Source organism: Maylandia zebra, linkage group LG11, assembly GCF_041146795.1.
Source record: "Maylandia zebra isolate NMK-2024a linkage group LG11, Mzebra_GT3a, whole genome shotgun sequence".
NCBI lineage: Eukaryota > Metazoa > Chordata > Actinopteri > Cichliformes > Cichlidae > Maylandia > Maylandia zebra.
The window spans coordinates 30,758,938-30,781,616 of record NC_135177.1 but is presented as its reverse complement, the minus strand read 5'-3'; the positions used below and the strand labels follow the sequence as shown (position 1 = coordinate 30,781,616).

The window sequence follows — 22,679 nt, the reverse complement described above, 5'->3', positions numbered from 1 at the left end:
GTCTAAATCCTTGGTGATAGATGTTAAGTATGTATGTATGTGTTTGTGTGCACTGTAGGTGGCTGTCTCCCTGACCTCTAGTTGATGGCAGTGTGAGTTTTAATAGCGCATTGAGGCCTAATTATAGTTCTCTGGTCACACAGCCCCACTGCTTTATGGCAGTGTGTGCTGCTGTGTATTTTGTGTGTCGGGGCTTAGTATGTCCTACACCAGGCCTTTCCTAATAAACACGTAGTCTTGAACACATTTATACTTACAGCCAGGTGTCTGTGTGTATGAGTATGGAGGTGTTAATGGAGATATCAGATTCAGGCAGAGGGAGTAACGCACCTTACAGCACAACACAACATCAGGGCTGAAATTAAACAAAAGCCACAAAAGTCCTCCAGGATCTTTGGTGCTTGTGTTATTAAAAAAAAGTGTTTTTTGTTGTTGTTTTTTATTGAGGGATGTAGATGAAGCAGCCAAAAAAGCAGCCTGTATTCTTTACATGAATTAGTTTGTTTGCTGTGCAGTCTGACCTTGTCTAAAGGCCAAAGTGTTTCGAAAGGTGGAGCTAAAAGTCCCAGAGAGTGACTGGACATGATGAGTTGTACAAATGTAGATAATGGTGTACACTTTGAGATGGTTTCTGTTCAGTGACATTGATGATGTTAGACTAGGTTGTTTGTTCAAATTGTGTCAGAGAAACATGGGGGAAAGCTTAGGATACACTTAAAAGTTGAAGCTCCACCTGTTTTTACGCCACCGACGTTGTTAATTGCTACATGAAATTAACCTCTCTCTGAAAGCCAAACTGGAAAATACCTAGCAAAACATACCTGAGTTCACAGTATAACATTGTATTTAATTACATTGTTTTTTGTGTGTTTTTGTTTGCTATTATCAGTTCAAAACATTTTAGCTTGTGAATAAATCTACTTTGCTGCCCCCCACTCTCTCCATCAGGTCATCATTCCCTCTGTATCCAGTCTATGGACGGGATGCTGATGTTCTTCGAGCAGGACAGCTACTCTTTTGGCAGGTTCCTCCCTGGTTTTCTGCTGCCTGGTCCCCTGACTTACAACCCCAGAACAGACAGCTTCCTCACTGTATCCTCTGCACGAGAGCTGGAGAGCTACAAGTAGGCTTTTTTATAATTCATTTATTTATTAACTTTTTTCATCTTGTGTTACTTGCCTGAAGACTGCAGTGTTGTAATCCCACAAATATTTGCAAGCAAGATAGCTGGGATAAAGTTACAGTATAATACTTTCACAGCTTTCAGTGAAGTCCATCACATAATAATTTCTACAACATACATCTCCAGATGCCCTCAAATGGCATCAATAGTCTTGTCTTTCTGTGAGGGACCAAGCAGCCAAAGCAAAGAGGACACAAGCAAAAAATATCTTCAAAAAGGGTTTTCTTTATTTTAACCCTCAAAAAATCCAAAATTAACAAAATTCAAAACCATACTTAGCAGGCCCATAAAACAGGTCAACTAAATATAACTCTACAAAAAGTAATTTCCAAAAACTTAAACAACAAAGTGAGACACAACTTAACTCACAAACTGACCTAATTAAAAAGACACATGAGGGTAGCTTTTATAATGATTTGGCCAAACCATTTGAACACAATAGGGGGGAAACAAAAACACACACTAATATTAACTAAGCACAGAATAACCCAACTAAACCTAAAACACCCCTGCTCCTGGTAAGCCCATGGTTGGTCCTGCTGAGCAGGCATTTTGTCCCCAGAGTCCTCAGCCACGCCTTTTGCCCAGACAGGAAACAGCCACCGCCCAAACCCAGGTAACTCAAAGAAAGAGAAACATAATTAATATAACAAAACATTTTAGAAAAACCATACAATGCTACTATGTGCGCGCCTCATAATACCAGTGTTAGGTTTAACCAAATGATTAATGAATTATATTAATGAAGAATACTGCAAAGCAAAATAATAAAGTGAAAAATGGACTAATTTACCCCTGTGTGGCTGCTGCCATCACACACCCCCCCTCTTCAGGACTCTCGCTGGTACAGCGAGAGAGGAAGTCGGCGGTAACGTTGTTCTTCCCAGGAATGTGCTTGATGACAAACCGGAAAGGTTGCAGAGCAAGGTACCATCTTGTGATCCTTCCGTTCTTATCTTTCATCTTTTTCATCCACTGAAGTGCACTGTGATCCGTCTCCAGGGTGAATTCTCTTCCAAGAAGGTAGTACCTGAAGGAATCAAGGGCCCACTTGATTGCAAGGGCCTCCTTTTCCACTGTTGAATATCGAACCTCTCTCGGGAACAGCTTTCGGCTGATATAAGCAACAGGATGACGTTCTCCTTCCAAACCTTGAAGTAGCACTGCTCCCAGACCCCTATGAGATGCATCCGTTTGAAGGAAAAAGTGCTCATTAAAGTCTGGACTGTACAAAACTGGTTCGCTACTCAGTGATTGACCGATGTCCTTGAAAGCTGCTATAGCCTCCTCTGTCCAGTTAATCTGATTAGGACACTTGATGCCTATCAAGTCCGTTAGTAGAGCTGCCCTGGTGGAGAATCGTGGTATGAACCGACGATAAAAGCCTGCCATGCCCAAAAAGGATCTTAGTTGCTTCCTTGTCTGTGGGAGAGGACAAGACTCAATGGCTTGGATCTTACTGACCTGAGGCTTGATCACCCCATTCCCGATCACATGGCCCAGGTACGCAGTCTCAGCAGAGGCAAAAACACACTTAGAGGGGTTCACCGTCAACCCAGCAGTGCCAAGACGGTCGAAGACAGCATGCAGATGTTCCAAGTGTTCCTCCCATGTGGTGCTGTAGATGACAATATCATCAAGATATGCAGATGCAAAATCTGAGAAACCACATAGTACTTGGTCCATTAATCTCTGAAAGGTTGCTGGAGCCCCATGCAGCCCGAATGGCATCACTGTAAATTGGAAGAGACCCCAAGGTGTTCGAAAGGCAGTCAACTTCTTTGATCGCTCCGATAGTGGCACCTGCCAATATCCCTTGCACAGGTCAAGTGTGGTCAAGTACTTTGCCTTCCCCAGCCGTTCCAGCAAATCATCAATGCGTGGTGTGGGGTATGAATCAAACAGTGATATTGAGTTTAGGTACCTGAAGTCTATACAGAACCTCATGCTTTCATCCTTCTTTGGCACCAGGACCACTGGATTACACCACTCACTCTTTGATGGCTCAATGATCCCCAAGGACAACATGAGGTCGATTTCCTTCTTCAGGGATATTAGCAGACGTTCAGGGATCCTGTAGCTCAAACGCTTTACTGCGACGCCCTCTTTAATGACAATGTCATGCTCAACAATATCTGTTCGGCCAGGATTCACTTGAAGCACCTCAGAGTTGCATGCAGCTCTCACCTGAAGCTGTTTATCATCTGGCAGATGACTAAGGTCAAAATCTACCACATCAGCAGAAGGCAAGTATTGCTCACCAACCTCTTCTTCCTCTGGCACACCCCTTATGAGCATCACCTCTGCTGTCTTTTCAGGGCGCTGCGCCCATTCCTTCAATAGATTTATGTGCAGAACCCTGCTGGAGCGTGGCTTTCCAGGGATGAACACTTGGTAAGTAGTGGACCCCAATTTCTTCTGAACCTCAAAGGGCCCTTGCCACTTAGCCAATAGCTTGTTGTTGTCAGTGGGGAGGAGCACCAACACCTTTTGTCCAGGACTAAAAGACCTCTGACGAGCTGCTCGGTCATACCAAAACTTCTGCTTCTGCTGGATTTTGGTCATATTTGACTGAGCAAGCTCACTCATTTTCTGCAGTCGCTCCCTCATCTGCACAACATAGGAAACAATGTTAACAGAGTCCATCTTTTCCTTGCCTCCCTCCCAGATGTTTCTTAGGAGGGCTAGAGGTCCTTGTACCTCATACCCATACAAAAGTTCGAACGGAGAGAAACCAGTGGAGGCTTGTGGCACTTCCCTGTAGGCAAAGAGAAGATAAGGAAGCCACTGATCCCAATCAGCACCATTCTTATCTACCACCTTCCGGAGCATCTGCTTCAGAGTCTGATTGAACCGTTCTGTTAGCCCATCAGTCTGAGGATGGTATGGGGTGGTCCTCAGGCTTCTAATGCCCAGCAGCTTGTACACCTGTTTTAGTAAGTTGGACATAAAGTTACTCCCCTGATCAGTCAGTATTTCCTGTGGGAACCCTACTCTTGCGAAGAGCTGTACAAGGCAGAAAGCTACTGATTTTGCCTTGATGGATTTCAGTGGGAAGACCTCTGGATATTTAGTTGCGTAATCAGTGATTACAAGCATATAGCGATTCCCTGACTTACTCTTCTCAACAGGTCCAACAATATCCATTCCGAGGCGCTCAAATGGGGTACCAATAATAGGCAGTGGTTGGAGTGGAGCTTTGGAAGGGACTTTGGAGGATGTCATCTGGCACTGAGGACAGCTCTTACAGAAGTAGGCTACATCTCTATGGAGGCCAGGCCAGAAAAAATGTTGTTTAATACGAGCTGTGGTTTTGTGCTTACCAAGGTGGCCAGACCAGGGAATAGAGTGTCCCAAATTAAGCACAGTTTCTCTAACCTCTTGGGGGACCACTAGCTTCAGAAGTGAGCCCATCTGATGGTAAAGTATGCCATTTTGCAAGACATAGTCACTTTTGTTAATGCCTGCCTCCTCTACTTGGTCCTTGTCTATTGCTCGCTGAAAACAGGAAGCTAAACTAGGATCAGTTTTTTGCAACTCTATTATATTGCCAGGAATTTGAAGTCCCAAAGGCAAGTCTGGGTCAGTATGCATTTCTGGGTGTACTATAGTATGCTGGAACTTCTCCTGTCTCCTCTGTCTGCGACTTTTCCGAGGCTTCACAAGTGCAACTTCCCATTCCTCATCAAAAAATGGCAAGGCACTGAAAACTTCTGAGGTTTCACTAGATTTTTGAGCTTGGGCTCTAGTAACAGCCACATTGCATTGATGATTCTGGTCTGACTCCAACAAATCAAAAAGCACTGGAAAATCTCGTCCCAGAATAGCTGAATAAGGCAGGTTATCAACCACCCCAACATTTAAAAGGTAAGTCTGTCCATTCACTTTAATGTACATGTCAGCTGTTGAGTACATCTTCTCATCTCCGTGCACACAACAAATGGGGATGGTATCACTGGCACGGACAATATTGGGGGGCACAAAATCTCTGTGTATCAGTGTACGAGAACTGCCAGAATCAAGCAAAGCTCTTAAAGTTGTTCCATTAGCTTCAATTTTTATCATTTTAACAGTCTGGTCACACTGGAGCCCATGTTCAGCATGTGAACGTGGCATGAAACACATTTGAACCATCTTAGCTGAGGTTTTTGGGCACATTGGCTTTGTGTGGCCCTCTAACCCACAGAGGTAACAAACAATCTTTTTTGAATTTTTTAATGGTCTGCCAGCAAACTGGTTCTCACCCACAGGAGTTTTTTCTGCTGACAATGGCCTTTGATGATACATCTGGGCTGATTTGGGGCCTTCCTTTGGCATTTTATTTGCATTACAGGTCCAAGGTTGCCCTTTCCTCCTGGCAGCTACAAACACTTCTGCCAGCTCAGCTGCCTTCGCTGCAGAAGACGGATTGTGCTCTCGAATCCAAACCTGTAGCTCAGGGGACAACATTCTCAAATATTGTTCAAGGATGATTATTTCACCAATTTCTTGGTTCGTTTTACCTTTTGGCTGAATCCATTTCCCGTACAGATCTTTAAGTCGAGCATACAACTCCTTAGGGTTCTCATCAAGCCTGACTTGCAGTGAACGGAATCGCTGCCTGTAGGTCTCAGGGTTAACATCATACTTGGACAAAATTGCAGCTTTAACTTTGTCATAGCTGAGAGAGTCATCAATATCCATATGAACGTATGCCCCTCTTGCCTTGCCCGTTAGCAGTGGTATTAATCGAAAAACCCAGTCTGTTTTTTCCCAACGATATGCTAAGGCAATGCGTTCAAATGTAGTCAAAAAATGCTCAATATCATCACTATCAGTCAACTTTTCCAGTCTGGGTTCATGCAATGAAAACTGACCTGATAATGACTGACTGGATTCAGCTTGAGCTTGAGGAGAACTAGGAATGTGAGGTAGCTCCCTGGACTCTGGTGACTCTGTGGTAGGTAATGGTAGCTCTGGTACTGGTGATGTCCGGGACTGCACCTCTAACTGTAAAAGCTGAAACTGATGTTGCAATGCTTTGAATTTTTGTTCTTGTCGTGCAGTTACCTCTTCTTGCCTTGCTTCCCGAGCCTCCTGTTGACCCATATGAGCTTGCAATATTGACATCAGATCTGACAGAGATGGCTCCCTTTCTTCAACCTCAGTGCTCTCCACCATTTCAGAGACTCCAATTTCCTCCTCAGCATCAGCTTCCTTCTGAACAGTTACTCCTTTCTTCTTTTCCACCTTTCCTCCACGATGCATTTTTCTTTTTTTTTTCTGGGGGTGAAAAAGCCTCAAAGAAAAAAATACTGTGTCCTCAACTGGCAGATCCCACTGCTGCCACCAATTGTGAGGGACCAAGCAGCCAAAGCAAAGAGGACACAAGCAAAAAATATCTTCAAAAAGGGTTTTCTTTATTTTAACCCTCAAAAAATCCAAAATTAACAAAATTCAAAACCATACTTAGCAGGCCCATAAAACAGGTCAACTAAATATAACTCTACAAAAAGTAATTTCCAAAAACTTAAACAACAAAGTGAGACACAACTTAACTCACAAACTGACCTAATTAAAAAGACACATGAGGGTAGCTTTTATAATGATTTGGCCAAACCATTTGAACACAATAGGGGGGAAACAAAAACACACACTAATATTAACTAAGCACAGAATAACCCAACTAAACCTAAAACACCCCTGCTCCTGGTAAGCCCATGGTTGGTCCTGCTGAGCAGGCATTTTGTCCCCAGAGTCCTCAGCCACGCCTTTTGCCCAGACAGGAAACAGCCACCGCCCAAACCCAGGTAACTCAAAGAAAGAGAAACATAATTAATATAACAAAACATTTTAGAAAAACCATACAATGCTACTATGTGCGCGCCTCATAATACCAGTGTTAGGTTTAACCAAATGATTAATGAATTATATTAATGAAGAATACTGCAAAGCAAAATAATAAAGTGAAAAATGGACTAATTTACCCCTGTGTGGCTGCTGCCATCACACTTTCATTTCTGATTGTTGGTGGCATCAGAGGAGTCCATAGTCTATGGGAGAATCCCAGCTGAGGGATTTTTGCAATACAGCTTCGAGTCCATTTTCTTCATTGCATAGACTTTGTATGTATGCACTATGAGAGGAGTAATGTTGTATGCTGGAATGTATGTAACTGATTTCTAACAGCAAGATCCTTGATATAGGCCTATATATTAGTTGCTAGAAAATACTGAAGTTTTATTCTAAGATGGAAAAAAACCCCAAGTTGCTATTAAAAAGGAATTCACATCTGTTTACAAGTAATATTTAGGCTCGAACAGTATAAACTTTCTTAAGGTTATCTGATTCACAGTCTTCAGTATCAGCTGCTGATGGTTAACGAGCAGTGCTGACTAAATCCCCACCATCCGAACACCATCTGCTCCCAGTGCAGATCTTGTCTGGATGGACCGAAACACACACACAGACGCACTTGCGCACACATGGTTTGATCGGAAAGTACCTCATTTTAATGTAAGCACATGTACACTTCACTCTGACTGCATATCGTTAAGAAGTCTTACAGACTGCGTGGGTGTACGCTGTGCATGCGTGCAGTCTTCTCTTCCAGCTGTTTGTTATCTGGGTGCCCCCCACCAGTATCAAGACACTCTCCAGACTAGATATCACAGTGGAAACCCTGACGTCACCGTTCTCACTGGACACACACACAAACACAGCCCTGCAGTGTACAGACTGCAGTAAATCAGACAGAGCTCAGCAGACGTATACAAGCTTTCCATAAATGACAGCACAGCATTACGAATGCAACAAACTTATTTCCTTTACACTGTGCATTAAACACCTCTAACCAACGTAATGTCTCTGCTATAAATAGAACTTCACATTTAGTGGAGACTTTAGAGTTTAGCCAGAACAAGACTTTGATGTGTCACAATAAATGTAAACACTAAATAGCATGCAGTCAGAGCTGTTCAGTCAGTACAGATGAGCATCATTAGTTAAAGATATGAAGTGCTACATAAATGATCAGTTGATTAGGATACCTACTAAAAAATAAAAGTTAAAAAAATTGCTAGAAGTAAAAGTGTTTTGCTCCTTGGGATACAAGTCACCAACACATACAATTTATGATTTATACTTTGCTCTTCCTGTCCCCATATTCAAGCTTGCTGCACATCCAGGAAGCCCAAGTTATCACCGTGTTTGTGTGACTAAACATTTTCATAACAAGGATCACTCTGCTTGAAGATTAATTAAATTGATATAGCATCAAAAAAAAAAATTGTGCATTAAATTTTAGAAGTGATGGCTTTAATAGAAATAATGCTTTATTTGTATGGGACTTTAGGAACTGTTAGAAGGTGCCTCACAGTTTGGATAAACATTTGAACACATACATTTGCCACATAAAGTACATAAAAACACACATCCAAGCATCCGCTCTTACATAAGCATCTCTTTCCATGTGGACTTTGGATTTGGTGATGAGCATAGAGCAGTTCCTGTTGCAGATGCACGATAAATGGTTTTCATATCACACAATAGCAGCAGGAAATGTATTAGCACTAAAACAGTGGATGCATTAATGATGCGGTTCTGGGAGAGCATTAACAAATCACTTTTCGACTAAAATACTTTGTGATCAAGATCACTGGTATTGACGTAAGACCCTACCAATTAGCAAAATCGAATAAATAAATGGATAAAAAATGTTTATCTGTTTATTTATGCAGTCATTATGTATGGGTTAAATGTTTTTTCTTAACCCCAATTTTGATTTAGATACTTTAGAAATGTTCTAATCTTTGAATGTGGTCAGAGTGATGGAAATATATAGACACACCATATCAGATGACGGGGTCAAAGCCATGCTGACTGTTATACATTTAATATCATATGACTGGTCAAACAGTTCTGCTTGGCTCAGTTTATTTAGCTTGCTGGACCTTCTCCTGCCCTGATGAATGAGAGCTTGATTTGGTTACAGTGTATGTGTGTGTGTTGGCGTCAGCTTTCAGCTTTTAGTTTGTGTTTATCCGTTACCTCAGAAAGCGTACATGCTTAGTGTGTATTTGTGTAGTTTGCGTGAATGTATATGCTTATTTGATCTGTATGTTGAAGGTAAGTGTGTGTGTGTGTGTGTGTGTGTGTGTGCTCCTTTCTGAGAGATCCTCTTTCATATAAATGGGATGTTTGTTTCCTCAACCTCAGTGTCCTAAACTTGCACGATGACTGATACTGCCTAAACACACACTCCTGTACACACAAAGTCCAACCCGCACACCATGTTCACTGGAAACAGTATTTTAATGACAAATAGAAAAAAAGTATGTGTATATCACTGTCAGTGATATTTGTCTTCCTCCTTACATGCTGCTCATGCAGGTGAATAACCAGATTTCTTTGGCTCTTTCTCAAACACAAGGCTTTCTGTGATTATGTTTTTTCTTCTTTTTTGGCCCTCTTTCATATTATACACACACCCACCCACACACACACGTGCGCATGCATGTCCAGTTTTAATTCAGTCATTTGACCTCTTATCCCATGATTAGTAAAACATCTAAGTGAAAGGTGGAATAATTATGAAATATCAAAGCAGAGTGAAAGAATATACTTATTTTATAGTGTTGTTTTAGTATTATTAGGCTGAATTTAATCCCTTCACTCATGCAGGAGCTGGTCTGTCGATCCATTGAGTGTTGCCTTAAAAGCTTAAAACCCCTGACATGTTTCATATATTTTTTAGTCCATTTTCTTTCCCAGGAAATGGTCATGGCGTGATGAAAAGGTTTCTTTACTGGCAGTCATCCATAAAGCTCATTAGTCTGCTCGCCGTTTCTCAGAGAGGGCTAAGCGGGTAGCGCTACTGTATGGATGAGTTCAAAACTATAAATCTTGCATTGTATTGCAAAAATCAAAGGTTAGAACACTTCATTTACTATTTTATACAAAATGTTACGAGGAATTAGCATCACTCTTCGAGTCACATGTGGTAATCAGGTTTATCCAGGTATAAAACGAAAATGTTGTTAGAGGAGTGGAAAGGGGAGAGATGTGAGTGCTCTCTGCAGTGAGTAATACATGAAATAAGTAAAATTCAACCAAAAGAAGGCAGTCACAGTCTTTTTATGAAAGCCATACTGAGCTGCATGTGAAGTTACAGAGCTTGAAATTTGATTTATTTTTTTATTTACATTTTTGTCTGGGTTAGAAATTACAAATAGAAATTTGTAATTCAAGTGACCAAAAGGCCTACAGTGTATATACTAAAGCTTTGCCGCAGTTTCATACTAGGTTACATACTAACCCTAAGCGCATTTTTGAGAATGACACTGAAAAGCATAACAAAACTAAGTATGCCCTGAAGTCAAAACTCTGTGAGAATGTAACTTCAGCACACTTACATTATATGCTAGTGTTTAGCTGCAGATGTTTTCCCTGTCCGCTGTTTAAATGCTAACGTGATAAGGTCAGTTAATTAGATACACAAAGTACAAATGAGACTATAGTCGATGCAATTTGTAAATTAAAGTAAGTAAATAAAATTTTATTTATGTATCCCAAAATCAGATTCAAAGAGCTTCATGGGCATAAAAACATATTAATAAAAAAGCAGTTATTTAAATTATTAGCATTACAATTTTAACCTGTTAGCAGCTCCACGTGTGGGTAGTATACATAATGAATATGGTGTACTGAAAGTGCTGTTGCTTTGCACAAATATTTGCGGACTCAATAAAAAAAGAGGCTAAGATAAAGTATTACTAGTACCCTTAAAGTAGCAGCCATGTTGGATTGTGCTCCTTCCAATAAAGGTCAATTTCAGGGTTGCTTGCTTTGATTAACAACAGCTTTGTGTCGAAACATGCAAAACAGAGTGAGAAGGTTGGTGGATAAATGAGTAGTTATTTAGTGTTTGGTCTGGGGTGTGCAATTGGGGTCAGTCAGGTTTGGAGCTCTGTTCATCCAGGTGTTTGGGAAGATGGATAGATTCCCGCTAAGCTGCTATGACTGCCAGCTTCTTACTGGAAAAAGCCTAACATGCAGATGCCAAAATCAACTGACCACAGATCAGTCTGACCACTTTATCCTTAGCCAGTGGCCTGCGGCTCACTGATTAAAACTGATAGATCACGGTTCGAGGGAACGGTAGGTCTGTGATGTGTTGATTGACCACAGAGAACCTGTAAAAGAGAAGGTGACTATAAAATGCTTGCAGGGGTTTGTTTATTCTGAACACGAATTGTGTGCTGTTGTTGTGGTTTTGCTCTAATGGTTGAGAAACTGTGTAGTTTGGCTTTTTAGAATAGCTGGGGAATATCTAGTACTTTTTGGACAATGGAAAGTGTCCTAGACCAACTCTGTCAGTTTTTTCACAATTTAAATTTCTCCTACTGTGTGTTTAAAAAAAAAAAAAAAAAAAAAAGTTATTTGTTTTCTGTCTGAGACGACGTACACAGAAAAAGTAGCTGTCTGTGTCTTTTTTACTGTCAGGTATGAGACTCTCGCTGTGGCTACAGAAGCAGAAAGTCGACAAGATCCCAACTTACCCCTTAAGACTGGAGGCAAGAGGCTGACGGTGAGCACTAACACACACATATTTTTTTTTCTTTGACATGATTGTTTGTTTATCTGTGTTGTGATTAGTGTTTAAAGACTGTAGGTTGAGTGATATCTGAATCTCGATAGTTCTTTGGGATCCCCTCATTTTCAGTCAAATGTGAATAATAGAATCCAAATGTCAGAGCACTTATGAATGTACTGTTCATGCTATTTGAATTTTTCTCTACCAGCACCAAAGGTCGCCACTATTGCCTTGAATTCGAACATAAAAATCTTTATTTGCAGAGCTTAAAGTTTCGCTGATACCCATTTCTATGGTAAATGGAAATTAAGTATCTAATAAAAAGGCACTGCACAACATTTTATCAAGCGTGTTCAGACAACGCACATGTCAGGCTGACATTCACGCATACAATTTTTTAATTTTTTTTTTGTGCAATAAATGACATTGTTCTGTGTCTTTGTGTGTTCCCATAGCCTGACTGGGTATTTGTGCTGGGAGAGCAGGCCCTGGATCTCTGTGTGCCCTCTTTCTCCCATGCTTCTTCCCACATCTTCATCCTGGGTGAGAGGAACATCTACTGTCTCCGTGACAATGGGCAGATCCATTTCATGAAGAAGCTGGAGTTCAACCCCAGCTGCTTCCTGCCATATGCCTCGGGTAACCCAGGACACCAGACAAAAAGTTGACACACTATAAAAGGATATTTCTCCTTCGCAGTCTTTATTGTAGTCTTTTTGTATTATTCTTATTCGTACTAGGAATAACAATATTCCTTGTAGGTTTTTGGCAGGATTTCTGCTGCAGCACTTATTTAGGCTGAATGTGTAATAATAATGATTTAACAAACATGTTAGACACAGAGAATTGAGAATAGGATGGAAAGTGATGGCTGCTGAGTTTCAAAAAAGCAAAGCAAACACCAGTCATGTTTCTCCAGACAAATCATAATGCAGAAACAAAACAATTTGTTTCCAGAAGAAGGTCCAAATTGTATATTTTTCTTCAAAGGTAGTGATTAGTTTTAGTTTTATAGAAAAACATGGACCTGTTGTCAGCATCACTTGTAACAAAGAGCAAAGGTTCACACGGCAAGCTAAGGGATAAGGCTTTTCTTTTCCCTTAGTTTTCATATTTTGCCAAAGCAGCAGAGGCAAAGTTCAGATGTGTTCAGCCTGGAGTGAGGTGAAACACAGAATCACAACATTCAGTATGCTTCAGTGCACCTGCCATAAGCAAACTTCCAAAAGACTAACTGGATAAAATACTAAAAAACAAAGCAACTGGAATGGCATACTGCCATGTGAATGGCTCACAGGAAGCTGCTTTTGGCAGAATGTGATGGAATAAACCGAATAGCTCTGCTACATAAATAAAACTGACTGCTGAACAATAGAGTTTATAGACATGTGCCAAAAGAAGAATGAATAGCACATATAATACAGAATCATACAGGTAATAAACTTTATTTTTGTCCAAAAATACTTTTTATATGTAGTGTATCTTTCTTTCTTTCTTTCTTTCTTTCTTTCTTTCTTTCTTTCTTTCTTTCTTTCTTTCATGGAAACTGAAGAGATAACTGCTCCTTTGTGAGTTAGGCTAAACCTCCATTTACCTTCAATTGTACTCTTAATGAACGGCTGAATAAGATATCTGGCTCTTTAGCATTTAAATAGTCACTAAGTATGATGGCAAATCTGTGTCTTACTTAATCTCTGGCTGCTGTCTGTTGCTAAATAACCACCACACATGATTTTTTTTTCTTGTTTATTTTTTTTTTTTAATTTAAAAAAGTTGAAAACTGCTCTCTGCTGTGTTGTGCAAGTACATTCAAGTGCTGGTTTTGAATCTAAACAATGAAACTTCAATGAAGCCAAGGAAAGCTTCAGTCAACAACTGAATAGTCCTCAGTTCAAGTGATTCGCTTTTTTTCTCCACATTGCTCATCAGTCAGAACCATTTTCGAACAGATTTAGCTAAATGCAGCATCTCAGTGATTAAGATGTGCATGCACTGAATTGCTTGGCATAACTGTTCCCATGTCCAACCTACAGCAACGATAAAACATAGCAGGAAATAACAAGCTTCAATAGTACCTTTTGTTGTCAGCAAGAAGTAATTTAAAGATATTTAGGTACGGGAGGATCCGTGATCACCAGTGTTGGTCAAGTTACTTGAAAAAAGTAATCAGTAATTAATTACTGATTACTCCCCCCAAAAAGTAATCCCGTTACTTTACTGATTACTTATTTTCAAAAGTAATTAATTACTTAGTTACTTAGTTACTTTTTAAAAACACGATTTACAACCTGAAGAGGTGATAAAGTGATAGATCTTTCAGCCCAATTCTACTTTTTCTACATAATCCATCATACAAAATGTAATCAAATGGAAAAGTCTCTTTTTTTAACTTGTTTTATCAGTTTTAATCTTTTAACTTTATGCATCAAGCAAAACATTTAATTATATGCAACATTCTCTGACTTGAATAAATTAGTTTAACATTTAAACCTATTTTCTACACATTCCAGCACATAAAATAAAATATTTTTTGTGTTTTCACTCACTCTTTCAAACAGATGCAAGTAAAACACAGCAGAAAATAAATAAAGTCAAAGACTCAGCGGTCCTTTTGCTCTATTTTCACCTGTAAAGCAGGAGCAGGGTAGGCGGAGGGTTACCCTGGTGTAGGTGTGCTGCGGTCAGTTGAAGAATCTGCGCGAGTTTCTCTGTGAGTTTCCCATCACGTCGTAGCTACTCGGTGCTTGCTCGGAAGTTTAGGGGTTTTTTTCGCTGTAAAAAGAAGTTTTCTTCCCACGCACGATGGACGCTAATGTTTTTGTCACTTTTTATGGAATCAAACTCAAAGTAAGGTCAGTGCTTCCACACTTTAAACGCTGCACGCTCATACGCTCTCCCGCACTCGATATATTATCCATTGTTGATCTGCACACAGCTGCTGTCACCAACGTCGCACTTGCTTACGTCACTGTCATGAGACATTCTCGCAAAAAAAATCACGGTTTTAGTAACGCAGTAACGCAGCGTTCCTACGGGAGAGTAACGGTAATCTAATTACCGATTTTGCAATAGTAATCCCTTACTTTACTCGTTACTTGAAAAAATTAATCAGATTACAGTAACGCGTTACAAGTAACGCGTTACTGCCCATCTCTGGTGATCACAGGATTCATTTTGTCATAATGAGTATGCAGCATATTGAAATCATAGGCGTTACTGTAGGTACACCCACGGGTACGTGTGTGTGTGTGTGTTTGTTAAACAGTAATGGGTTCCAGCTTTGAACACCTCTCCCTGACTTCACCTCTGATGGGGAAAAAAGAGAAAGAGGTGTACAGTGTGGTGATTATTAGCTGCATTTGAAAGGGCGTCACATCTGAGGCAAGAGGCTACTGCTTATCATGCACACAATGGACAGGATATGCTGTGGGTGGATGATAATTAGTTCTGTGTGTTAGCCTGGCTACAGATGTTGAATTGGTCTTAGAGAAGGAGGCGATGGAGGCCGACTCTGCTGTCATTTTTACTGAAAGCTTGCACCTGACTAAATGAATCGATTTTCTCCCCACACACACGTACTCACAAAGTTCCATTATTCAATAATTAGCAATTAGCGGCGCAATTGTATCAAATTGCAGCCTGATTGTGGTCATTTAGAATGAGTAATATGAGAACATACACAAAAAGAGGTGTGCATAAACACATTCTCACACACAGATGGTGAATTTATGAGTTTTAGTTCCATGCACAGTGGCCTATGGTCACGCATCCATTATTTGGGTTGATGTTGTGGTTGCCTAAGAAACCAGTATGACTCAGAAACCCTTTGATTCAAGTGCATAAAATCGATCTGTATCCAGAAACCATTTTCATAGCTTTGTTTCTGTTTTAAACCATAAGTTTCCGATAAAACTTGTTAATTGGACAAGAGTGCTTCCAAAAGCACTTCAATAAAGTATTGCTCTCCTTGTTTCTGTCCCATTAAGTTGCACTGGCAGCTGGGGACAGCTGTGATTTTTATATTAAAATTGTTAAGAAGAAAAAGGGTATGCCTTACCTGCGTGGTTATCGATTGCTGCTTAACTGTCACTTTCAACCCTAAGCAACACGAATTATATTAATGTAGTTAGCAGTACAGTTCTGTGTATAACCTCCTGAAAATGCAGCCAAAACAACGTCAAAAGTGCTTCTGCCCACTTTAATTTATGCAACAATGTACTATAGATCCATTTTTTAAAGTGTATTACGTTTGATATAAAATACTCTGACTCTATGGAGGAAGGATCCAGAATGGAGGCTTCGTTGACTGACTGCAAAAAGTGGCCATGATATCTGTTTTCAATTTTACAATTAAAATATCTCAGCTTTCAAAGTTCCCTCCAATGTCTACTCTGAATATTATTTAGATTATTTAAATTACTCTTGGAAATTGTCTATAAACTCAATCCCCAATGTGTCATTTCAACAAAAGCAACTTTTATTGGGACATGATTGCTGTCAACAGTCAAAACCACATAAAAATTCCCACATGACTGAGGGATGATGACAATTCCCAGGAGCATGACTGCTGTTGCAGACTTCACTCTCAAAAACAAACAAAGTCCACTCTAGAGTTTATTTTTAACAGTGTGATATTTAGTGACAGTCTAACTGCTGGAGCTGCCACCCAACAAGCAGCAAGGGCTTCTTTTATTATGCAGGGCCATTCAGTGGATTTCTATAGTGTATTCATAGTCTAGAGATTGGAGTAGATGAGGATAGGCAACAGTGCTCTCCTTAGCATTTCCTATTGCTTTCTTTCTGGCGCTCATCTTCACAGCTGCCTGCTCGACCAGTTCCCTCGTCCCCCCAGTCTACCTCTTTTATGCTGTTTGTATCTTATTTTGTCATTTAACTTTATCGGCTTCATTGCTTATATGAAGCCTTACAATCAAAGACCAGCTCCTGCATGATTTTTAATGATTCCTACTTCTAGGAACATGATATTCTAGGATCATGATAACATGGGTGACAGATTCATTCAGATAGGATCATGATGTGGCACCTATGATGCGGAGGCCAGAATGGATGTGGAGAGAGATGTCAGGATAAGGAAAAGGAGAAAGAAAAGAATGGGATGTGGAGATATCAGTGGGCCAGGAGGGTAAAAAAAAAGCCTAGAAAGGAAGGAGAACGAAGAACACCGGTTGGAAATTTTTATAATATGGTTGTAATTATAAGGCTGATGTGGAGACGAAAGGTGTGTATTTTGCTTTAATGTGGCACCAACACACTCTGTCATTTCGACCCCTGCACTGTGCCACCCTGCTGACCGCTGTTACTATATTATAACTTACGTATTCCACTGTGTGAGTATGTGTACCAGTGTGTGTGTGTGAGTGTAAGTGAGGTGTGTTTGTTTTGCGTGTGGCCGTCACCTCAGATCTCTCCTGGTGGTAACTGCGCCATTGGTGGGATTGGCTGGATGTGTGTGTGTGTGTGTGTGAGTGAAACATAAGTAGTAAAATGTAAGTAGTATTTATACTGAAGGTTTCAAGCCATGTGTCATGAAAGAAAGTGTATGTGGAACTTCAGTTGTATATACACCTATAAAAGGTTACCTTGTCTCAAAATGAAAAATCGAGATGACAAAATTTCTATATACAAACCAGACGTGAAAAGTGATTTTCTTTACTGTGGGAACTTCTTACAGGGCAATGCCACCCACCAGAAGAATTTATTACTATGCTGCATGGTAAAATTTGTGAATTGAAATTTGAGAATCTGACACAAAACTAGCAAACTAGTTTAGCTTTTCTCTAGCCTCTTTTTTTAGGTGATGGAGTCTGAACTTCTGAAAGCCAGTTTTATTTTATTTATTTTTAAAAATAAAATGCTGTGATATTTAAGGTCTGTTGTTTCTAATCTTCTTTTTGTGGTCGTGTTTAGTGACAGATGGCACTACAAACCTGTTGCTAGGTAATCACACCAACATGCTGCTGGTTTACCAGGATGTGACCTTGAAGTGGGCATCCCAGCTCTCCTTTATCCCCGTGGCTGTGCGTGTTGCCAACTTTTTGTGAGTATAACCTCCAGCAAATGAAGGAATCTGATGTTAGAATTTTCCTAGTTTAAAGATGACCATTCGAGGAATATAAAGATGAAGGATAGCTTAGGACAGCTCAGTGCATGTAGTGTACACAGCAGTGATTATGCATGTAAACAAACACACACCTATAGCAAATATAATGTTGTGTTTATCAGCTTGTGAAATCCAGTGTGTAAACTACTCGACAATGTCTTCCAGCTGGCCAATCAGAGCGTAGTGGGGAGGGGCCAGCTATAGGCAATCCTTTGTCTTTTTCCAAACAACTCCAATCAAAGCCCAATTTGATACAATTACAATGCAAAACACAAACACGGTTGAAAAATGATGTGGTTTTTGGTTGTGTGTGTGTGCCTGTGTGTTTTAGATGCGGGAGATAGTGTGTGTCTGGGTAGCTGTTTGGTTTAGTTTGAGGCTGTGTTGTTTTAAAGCATTTGATAATCATCGGGTGATTTAGTGTGTTGGTGGGACACCGTGCAGAGTGTGGGATAGGAACACACAAAACAAAACCAATACACACAAAAACAACATATGATCACTTCAGCAGCTCATTCTGGCTAGCTCTATTTGATAGCAGTGCTCTGGGAGTTCTTGTGTTTTGGAGGCAGTATTGCATTTTATTGCCAACCCCAAATTAAATATTCTCACCATTTTGGGATCCTTCAAGTTTAACATGGACCAAATCTGAATCAGAACTGTGAAGACTCAGAACCTGATATATATTTATGTTAAAACTGATCTGAGAGGACCGTTATTAAATAGAATGTTAAGTTAATTCATAGAAATCGAATCCAGGCACCATCAGCAGTGTAACAGTTGTAACTTTGACACAAGCTACAATTGTTAAGATATCTCATGCATACTTGCTGTCACCTGTAATGATCATTTATGCAAATAGCCTCAAGAAGCATTTGTAGCACTCAAGAACTTTTAAAAAAGGGGGAAATGAACCAGACAAAAGTTTACCTTCAGTTGCTCCGATGGCAGCTGAACCTATTGCTCACTTTGATAAATATACTATGTGTTATTGTTGGTAGATAGTGCTCAGACTGGTTTCAGACTGGTGAACTTCCGCCTCTCTAAGATGCTCTTTTTATACACTCATGTTACTGACTGGTTGCCAGTTAAGCTAATTAGTTTCAAAATGTTCTCCTTGGTACTACTAACTTTTCTAGCCCTTTTTCGCCTCTGGCCCGCTTTGCTATGACATGTTGCTACCATCACATTACATCTTAAAACCATACACTTCTCATTATAAAGAATGTTTTTATATATTCTGTTGCGAATAAAATATGGGTTTATGAGATTTACACTTCATTGCATTCTGTTTTTATTTACATTTTATAGACCTTCTTTGGAACTAGTGTTGTACACTACTACAATATTTTGAGAAATATTTTCAAACCTGGCAGCACGGTGGCACGGTGGTTAGCACTGTTGCCGCACAGCAAGAAGGTCCTGAGTTCAATTCCACCATCAGGCCGGGGTCTTTTTGTGTGGAGTTTGCAGGTTCTCCCCGTGTTTGCGTGGGTTCCCTCCGGGTACTCCGGCTTCCTCCCACCGTCCAAAGACATGCAGCTTGTGGGGATAGGTTAATTGGATAATCCAAATTGCCACTAGGTGTGAATGTGCGAGTGAATGTGAGTGCGAATGGTTGTCTGTCCCTGTGTGTTGGCCCTGCGACAGACTGGCGACCTGTCCAGGGTGTACCCTGCCTCTCGCCCTGTGACAGCTGGGATAGGCTCCAGCGCCCCCCGCGACCCTGAAAAGGATAAGCGGAAGCGAATGGATGGATGGATGGATTTTCAAACCTTGATTTGTGCAAGGTAATAAGACACTGGAACGAAAAGTGTACACAGTGCCACATTTTTTATTACTTTTTTTTAAAGATTGAAATAAATTCTGGCAACATAGTTTTGTATTGTCACATATCTTGTATGTATGTATTACCTAACACTGCTGGTAGATTATGTGAGTTCCTTTAGTTGATGCGTACGCAACAATCTTTCTCTCAGTTGAACTTTGAGCTATTATTCAGCATGGTCTGTGTGTGTGTGTCTGTGGGCTTTAAATAAATGTGAGAACCATCACTTTTATGAATGCGTTTCTGTAGCATTTGGTCATGGCTCTATGAATATAAATTTTTCTGTGTACGTGTGTGCCCGTGCGTGTGCGTGACAGTGTTTCCGCAGCAGTAAAGTGAAAGTTTTATGCCCCCTCAGACGCCCTCCTGTGCAGGTGTGGAGCCGGCTGCTGCTCTTGACCTGAACCCCCTCATGTGTGGGTCTGAGTGTATGTGTTATCGTCTCACTGGACTGGAACAGAAAACACACACATACACACACAACACATCTGCAACCAGTTAGCACACACACAGTTAAAACACATTATTGCATCACTCAGCATTTCTTCATGCTCTCCCTCGTTTAATCTGGTTTCATATTATAAATTAATTCTGAACTTTATATTCAGCTTTTTCTAAAAGGATTAAATAAGCATTTAGCTTACTTGTTTTAAAGGAGCAAATAACTAATTTTGAACTACAGTAGACCTTTTTGGCAGACGTTCTTGACTAACGACCAATAGCACACTAGGAAAAAGTTAACTTTCCTCTTCTCTGCTCTTCTCAGGGATGTGAAGGGAGTCGTGGTCAGTCTGAGTTCAGATGGTCAACTTCTGTGCTCTTACATGGGTACAGATCCCTCTTTCTTTTCAACTCCGAAGGTGGATGCCAGGGAGGCTGACTATGAGCAGGTGGAAGCTGAGATGAAGAAACTGCAGAAATTCATCCGAGAAGCCACCAGGACTCAGGGTAGGAGACTGCTGGAAGCATAATACACATTTTCTAATTATCATAAAACCAAAATATGCCCTTAAGAGGCAACTTTTGATCCTTCTTGTCTGATCCTAGGTTTATCTAATCATATTGTCATTCGTAAGTGACTCTTTCTTTGAATCAATTGACTGTCTACATTCACTTTAAAGTTGGTAAAATTTCCCATTGGAGTATCTGAGCAGCAAGTATCTGATATTTTTACTCCTTAAGGTGACCTTTTATGTCCATTTTTAGCTCCATATTTGAAATCCTGGACTCTGCTAGAGTGGCTTTGCTTGATTTACAGTTCAAAATGATTCACAGTTCCATTTTTTTTTATCTTAGACTAAGATCTGGTCCAGTCGCTAAGAATGAATTTTTTTTTTACTGAAAAAATCCACCTTAGTTTCACTTGATATTTGTCACCTGGTTGTCAACACCCCACCTGCAGTGCATCCATACCTCACCAGTTGGGTTTGCCTCACAGTTCGACAACCACTGGTTTAAGCTAACTGCCTTCTGAATGGGAAACAGAAGCCTTGGAAAGAGGTGGGAGGGGCTGCTGTGCTCATAGCCAGGTCTATGTAAGAGAGTGAGAGAGTATGAGATGACCATAATTAAGAAATTACCTTTTTTGACATCTAACAGGTCCAGGAGGTTTAGAGCAGTCTGAGGCTTCTGGCTCTTGTACATACACTGACCTCATTATTTGAGACTGGCCATGTTTAATATGAGCATCAATGACTGTAACAGTGTGTGTGTGTGTGTATATATAAAATAAATTTAAGACTGCCACACAAGGTTTAATTTAAATTGCCTTTAACAACAAGTCAATGTGAATTTTATCTTTTGTCCTCTCTGTATGCTGGTTGATTTGTTTGCAAACTGACCAAGTATCATGCCTTCTTTCAAAATGTGGTGAAATGCTATATTGACTAATAAACACATCGGTTCAGTGTTTTGAGATTAAACTGTTGGTATTTCAGACATTTTGCCCAAAACCGATAGTGAGGATGACCTGTGCATTACTACCACTGTTTCCTCCAGCATGGACAACCCATCGGTAAACAAACACAAAACACACATAAAAAAACAAATTCACATTCGCACATTTAGATGCATATGCAATAATAAACATAGAAAGTTATATTTCCCTTTTAATATCTCTCCATAGCAAGCCCTGATCCACGATATCAATGGTCTGCCTGTCCCCTCGGTGACCGTACAGGTGAACCTTTAAAATCATTGTTTCTTCTCTCACTTTGTGTGTCAGAATTCTATCTGCCCTTTACCAGTATCCTGTCTACATCTAACATCATCATTTTTTTTTTCAGGTGAAGGTGAAAGCCAGTAGTGTGGTGAAGTCATCTAAGCTGAGCATTGGTGTCCAGCCTCCTCTGGCAGTTACTCAGGAGCAGTTTGTCCTTGAGGCCATGGGTCAGTTAATTGTAGCTGTAGTCTTTATATGCGAGTTATGATTGGGCGTCTGTCTATGTGTATGCCTTTAAAACCTTTTCTTCTTCTTTTTCCTATTGTTGGTTCCAATTATCTGACATTCTGATCTGTTTCTGGGATTTCTGCCTTTGTCCATGTTTTTCCACTGGAGACAGTGGCATTGACAAATAGACAGGTTTAGCTAAAGGTGGTAGATTTGAAAATCCAAAGGTTTTCATTGGGAATGACCAAAATGGACAGATTAAGAATGATCGTGTCAGAAGGGCAGTTCAGGTTGGGTGCTTGAAATGCTTGAAATGCTTGAAAATTGTGTGAAAGTAACTTTTTCTAATTTGTGTGAACTAGTTCCTTTAAATCATGATTGTCCTGATGGAAAACTTATGAAACAGAATGCCAGCACTAAAGAAAAACCTGACAAATATTACAGAAAGGAATACATGTTTAATAGCAAATCTGACATATAACCTTTAGCAGTAATTAGTACCTTTTTCTTCTTGAGGAGACGTGCAGTGTTGGCGAAATGCACAAAATTAAAGAAGTGCCAAGGAAAGAATGTAAGGGTGTATCG

At 40.2% G+C, this 22,679-nt stretch overlaps 1 protein-coding gene across 3 annotated transcripts in view; it reads left to right on the top strand.

Annotated features, from left to right (window-relative positions):
- Positions 1-22,679, top strand: part of bbs9 (Bardet-Biedl syndrome 9) — a 184,150-nt gene that overhangs the window by 13,844 nt on the left and 147,627 nt on the right. For all 3 annotated transcript variants that reach the window (XM_004560133.3, XM_004560131.3, XM_004560132.3), the window contains exons 6-13: positions 949-1,123; positions 11,666-11,750; positions 12,212-12,395; positions 17,685-17,814; positions 20,472-20,653; positions 21,643-21,719; positions 21,831-21,884; positions 21,991-22,093. In XM_004560133.3, the coding sequence (XP_004560190.2) occupies positions 949-1,123; positions 11,666-11,750; positions 12,212-12,395; positions 17,685-17,814; positions 20,472-20,653; positions 21,643-21,719; positions 21,831-21,884; positions 21,991-22,093 (990 nt within the window). The remainder of the gene's footprint in view (positions 1-948; positions 1,124-11,665; positions 11,751-12,211; positions 12,396-17,684; positions 17,815-20,471; positions 20,654-21,642; positions 21,720-21,830; positions 21,885-21,990; positions 22,094-22,679) is intronic.